A 5,887-nucleotide genomic window follows, 5' to 3' on the forward strand; every position below is an offset into this window, starting at 1 on the left:
ACAGCTCGTCGTCTTCCGGGTCGAGAGAAAAGTCCCGCCAACTTCAAACTTTTGACCTACTTTGTAATATTATTGTATTTTGTTTGTTTGGATTTGTTTGTTTAATCGTTTGTGTTTCGTTTGCATTTGAATGATTTAATTGATTGATCGATTGATTGATTGATTAATTGATTGATTGATTGATTGATTGATTGATTGAATGGTCCCAAAAAACGGGGGGTTGCCGCAAAATTTTCGGACCACGTAAAATTTGTATTCATTTCTAAAAACTAGATAAAGAAATCTAGGACGTGTTTCTTTTTTTTTTTACCTTTTTTTAATAGCTCGACATTTAGGCCAAACGGTTTTTTTTTTAAATGCGCGCACGTTTTATAGTTTGATCAGCTCATATTAATCGGCGGGCCTTATAACATCGCGGATTAATATCAATATTATTTGGAGAATTGTCTTGTGACATCTCGCCAGAAGTATTACGAATTTTTAATTGAAGTCCTAGGCCTACTTTGTCTATTTTCTTTAACACTCAAAATATTGATCAGGCAGATCAACTACGGTAGGCCTACATAGGCCTACATCACTCTTAACGTGGGTCTACATTCCGGCGTAGCCTAATAATTACCGCCGATTACGAGCTGATCAAACATACTGCAGTTACTGTCCGTTTTCCTATACACAATACACAGTGCTCTTTCCCATTGACGCGTGACCTTTACAAATAGCCCTACGTTAACAGTATGGGGATATGACTAGTTAACGTCGCTGTGTGAAAAATAACCGGCCAATATTAAAAGTACTCTTCTAAAGTTCTAGAAAATATAGTTTTTAACATGTCCTAAATTTTAGCTAATTTAGATGTTTGGAAATATTCGTACTTTGGTGTTTTAGTTAATGTTATAGGTAATAGTACATTGCCTAGTTAACGTCGCTGTGTGAAAAATAACCGGCCAATATTAAAAGTACTCTTCTAAAATTCTAGACAATATAGTTTTGTAACATGTCCTAAATTTTTAGCAAATTTAGATGTTTGGAAATACTCGTACTTTGGTGTTTTAGGAAGGATATGTAAACGACAGATAACACCAAAAATATGAAGAAATTATTTCTAAACCGTGTTAAGTCAAAAATCATTATGTTGCTCATTTTCAAGAATGCTGGTTTACAAAAAGCACGACATTGTCTGATTTCGTGAACAAAGCCACACATAACATTGTTTCCTTTCGTTTCCTTTATAATCGGTTACCCAACTGAAGCTATGAATACCATCTTTATTGCGATATCGCACATGAAAACAGTCACTTGTGCACAACCAGAGAAGATCCGATTTAATCAGTTGAGCTGTTTCAATGAGTGTTATCTTGGTTTAATAGCTTTTAATGGGGTTAAGTCCTGCAAAGGTCGAGATGAATTCTACTGTAGACATGACTGCATCATGAGTATACATTACTCATGATTACTGTCTCTATATTTTTATTTATTAATTCGCGCAGAGCGAACGCGTGCTAGGAAAGTCTAAATTTTGATTTTTGTTAGGCCTATGTTTTTGTCGCTATCTAGGGTAAGATGGGGTAAGTGGGACAGTGGGGTAAGTGGGATACTTACTCACACTTTTCATTTCAGCACTAAATCCACCAATACGATACCGAATGGTAACTTACCCCCCATTGCAAATGTGTATATTATAGGGAACACCCCGTACCACCTCAAGAACTCTCAGGAGTTAGTTGAAAAGCTGAGCACAGTCACGATTGAGGAGGATGAGGTTTTAATTTCATACGATGTGTCGGCTTTATTCACCAGCACGCCAGTCGATCAATCTATTGACATCATTCGTGCTTTGTTAGAAGATGATGACTCTCTCTACGAACGCTCAAACCTGAACCCGGACCAGGTCATTGAACTCTTGACTTTCTGTTTAAAGACAACATACTTTCAGTTTAACGAGTGTCTTTATCGCCAACGTGAGGGGGCGGCCATGGGCTCCCCCGTCTCACCCATTGTTGCCAACCTCTTCATGGAGGATTTTGAAGAGCGTGCCATCAAGACAGCGCCCCATCCACCCAAGATCTGGTACCGCTACGTGGATGACAGTTTCTGCATCATGAAGCGTGCGCATGTAGACGAGTTTACGCATCACATTAACAGCATCAATGGTGCCATCAAATTCACCACAGAGTCGGAAGTTAATAACTGTATCCCTATGTAGACACTCTAATCACTAGACAGCCAGATGGGTCCTTGACGTGTGGTGTATACCGTAAACCTACCCACACGGACCAATATCTTAACTTTGGTTCACACCACCCCTTGCAACATAAGTTGGGTGTTGTCAGGACTTTGACCCACAGAGCCAACACGATCATTACCCGCGACGAAGACATACAACATGAGTTGAACCACATCAAACAGTGTCTCCACCAGTGTGGTTATGAGCCATGGGTTTTCGCTGTCAGTGATAACAAAGAAAAGGACAAACAGAAAGCTAAGTATCAAAACAGACCACCGGCCAAAGGTAGTGTGGTGATCCCCTACATACAGGGGGTCTCCGAGACTGTTGCTCGCCTATTCCAAGCCAAGGGCATTCGCACACACTACAAGCCGGTTAACTCCGTTCGTCAGAACCTCGTCGCTCCCAAGGACAAGACAGCAACTGAGCAACGCTCCGGAACTGTTTATCACATTTCATGTGAAAATTGCCCCGCTGCATATGTGGGTGAATCTGAACGCACGCTTAGCACTAGGCTGACGGAACATAAACGCAAGAGCAATGCCTCCTCGCCGGTCGCTCAACACGCTCAAGCCGCGAAACACACCATCGCGTGGAAGGACGTGAAAGTGCTCGATCAGGATTCCAACTGGTTTAATCGTGGTGTAAGGGAAGCCATCAACATCAGACGCCACCCCAGTTCACTCAACAAGGACAAAGGCCGCCACCAGCTACCTCCGGTCTATGAACCTGTTCTGTCACATGACATCGTCAGCTCGTCATGTGACATCCCAGATCAATAACTCAATCACCATCAGTTTGAAAAAGACACAGAGTCGTCGTGTCGAAAGCTCACGTAAGTGAACAATTTTAATTGTGTGTATAGGTTTAAACTCTACCAATGTGTATATTATAGTTTCACTGCCCAATATTGGAGTTAATTTGGTATTTGAGCTGCGGGAGATGCTTGAGACCAACACTACCTTGATGTGGCGCAGGCGTGCGAACAACTTTATACTTCCGGGGGGGGGGGCACTTTAATATGAAATGGATATAGGGCCCTAGGCCTAGGTGCAGGGCTGGCACTTTCGCACTAAGGGGCATTTGGTGAGAGCAAAATGTAAAAAATATGGGGTCATTGGCATTCGGTGAGAGCAAAATGTAAAAAATATGGGGGTCATTGGGTGAGAACATGACCTTTTTTTAAATGGAATCTTTGGGTGAGAGCCGAAACAGCGCCACAAAACCTCGAAAAGCGAATTTCTAGTTCTAAACGGCTTCAAATTTCATTGTTTTTTCAAAATAAGTAACAAATTCAGTGAAAAATGAAAGTTGCTGTTCAAATTGAACTTGTAAGGGTCTTTGGGTGACAGATCAAATTGAAAAATAAGGGGTCTTCGGGTGACAGAGCATGTGTTCGTAAAAAATATGGGGTCTTTGGGTGACAGCGATGCTGAAAAGGGGGGTCTTAACAGCCCTACATACGCGTCACCTCCAAAGTTGGAGTGCCCCCCGGGGTATACTTATTTATTATCAAATATTTGTTGAGAATTATGGAAAAATTGAGAGATACTATTCATACACAAAAAAGAATGCCTTTTACAAGCCTGATCAGAAAATCAGTGATGAAATTATGCAAAATGACGGTAAATGAGCCAATTAGAGCCTATTTAGTACCGGTAGGGTGTCCCACTTACCCCCATCCACTTGGGGTAGGTGGGACAGTGGTTCTTGAAGTTAATTTTTGAAACAAAAAGTAGCAAAATTACTAAGTTAAATTGCATTATAATGACGCCCGGTAATGACGTCAACGAGCTCAAAAATTAAATTAATACTGAACACGCCTGTTTAATGACTTGATTTTTGATTTTGTGACTGAAAATCGCAAATCGTGTTTTTTTTTGGGTTTTGTCACTAAAAACCAAGAAAATATGAAAAAAGGTCTGCCTCGTGTAGGCCTATTCAGATGAAATTAATAACCATAATGATAGTAGGCCTATTATTATTATTATTATTTGTATAATTCTGTTAATAATGCCCAAATGCTCCAATATAAATGATGCATTATTGTAAAATATGTTCTTTTAATGTAATAATATCATTTAATATCTCATTCCGAGAAAATCTCATGGGAGAAAACCTTCTGTTAATAAAATACTATGCTGAGCTCACGCTCCAGTAATTTCAGATGATTGAGCTCAGTAATATACATCAAAGAATGTCTTCCAATTCATGAAAACAAATAGATAATCAGCTTATCGGATTAAAAGCTTAGAGGGAAGGTCTTGCTGCTCAGCGAGTGTTTGTAATTATCAGAAGGTTTCTCCAAATTCATTCTGTAATGAACCCCGTTCAATGCAGTTTTGCCGTTTCGCGCCGTACTGAATCATCATCTACAACGCGTGCTAGGCAATGTTTTTTTCTTTTCTTTTTAAATATTATTATTATTATTTTTTTTTTTTTGCTTGCTATCTTCTGAAGATAGCAATTTTTGGTCAGCTTCGTCATTTTAACATTTCTTTATAGCTTTGCATTCTGCCTAGTGCCGATTTTTATACTAAAAGAAAATGTGACGAGACATGCCGTAATTTGCTCGATTCTGGTGCCGGTGTCTATAGAGCTCCTGCATTGATTTACATGGGTAATATTAACATTGAAATATCTCAAGAACCGAATACCGTATGACGCTGAAACAAACTTTGAAATAAAGCTTTTACGTTTCTCTATATTGTTTTATGTCATTTTGGTGTTTGTCGGATTCGTGTGATATTGCTATCAACTGCAGATAGCTAAAATTTAAATGCCCGTTGGTTGTCGTTTTTGTCTGCTGAATGAGATAGAGGGTACATACCACAAAAAAGCTTTCCATAGACTTTATGTGCTAAATATGGGTCGCGTTTTGGACATAAGTCTAGTTACGTCCAACTTTGAAATATATATTTAATATCATCTTAACTAGAACAAAATTCTGCATAACATTTCTGAAAAAAGACTACACATTTTAGGTCCGACTGAGAAAATTAGTGCTATAAAAAGACCATATTTTCCGCGTGTTTACATCTGACTGCTAACCGCGTTCTGACCTCGTTTGTTCATCATGCGCACATAATCGTAAATATCACTCAAATTTTCGCATTTTCTTATCATATTTGTAGAGATCACATTCACAAGTTCCAGTAAAACACGATTTTCAACACTAAAATTGTTAATATTGTACCGATTTTCTAAAATTTTTATGCAAAGTTTGGGACTATATATGGCGTGATAAACTTTTACCGGAAACCGCTTCACAGGCGGATTTAATGGTATATGAACCCTAAAGCTGAATTTATACTCAATCGCTTTTGCAGAAAAGCGATTTTTTTCACGCATGCTCAATGTTTACTTACATTTCCAGAGCGTCAAGCCGATCAATCGATTCAAATCGCGGAGGCAAAAACGACGTCGCTTTTGCAAGTTGAAGAAATCTCAACTTCCCAGCGATATCGCTTGACACGTGAATGCGTCAACCAATCATATACAACCAACTGGATCTATTATTTTGCTAATTAATTTACCTTTCTCGATTTTTAACTTTTGATCATGAATTAATTCAAAGCAATAATTATTGACAGCAACTGATGTTTTAAAAATGTATTTTGTGGCATTTAGAATATTTTAATTGTCGTCTGCAATCGCTATCGC

General features: G+C 38.8%; 1 protein-coding gene across 1 annotated transcript; it reads left to right on the forward strand.

Moving 5' to 3' along the window:
• The first annotated feature begins 1,972 nt into the window (after window positions 1-1,972).
• On the forward strand, window positions 1,973-3,006 carry LOC140157786 (uncharacterized). Its single transcript, XM_072181034.1, has 2 exons — window positions 1,973-2,172; window positions 2,220-3,006. Exons 1-2 carry the CDS (start codon window positions 1,973-1,975, stop codon window positions 3,004-3,006), a joined length of 987 nt encoding a protein of 328 aa, XP_072037135.1.
• The last annotated feature ends 2,881 nt before the right edge of the window (window positions 3,007-5,887 follow it).

Source organism: Amphiura filiformis, chromosome 7 (assembly GCF_039555335.1).
Source record: "Amphiura filiformis chromosome 7, Afil_fr2py, whole genome shotgun sequence".
NCBI classification, from domain to species: domain Eukaryota; kingdom Metazoa; phylum Echinodermata; class Ophiuroidea; order Amphilepidida; family Amphiuridae; genus Amphiura; species Amphiura filiformis.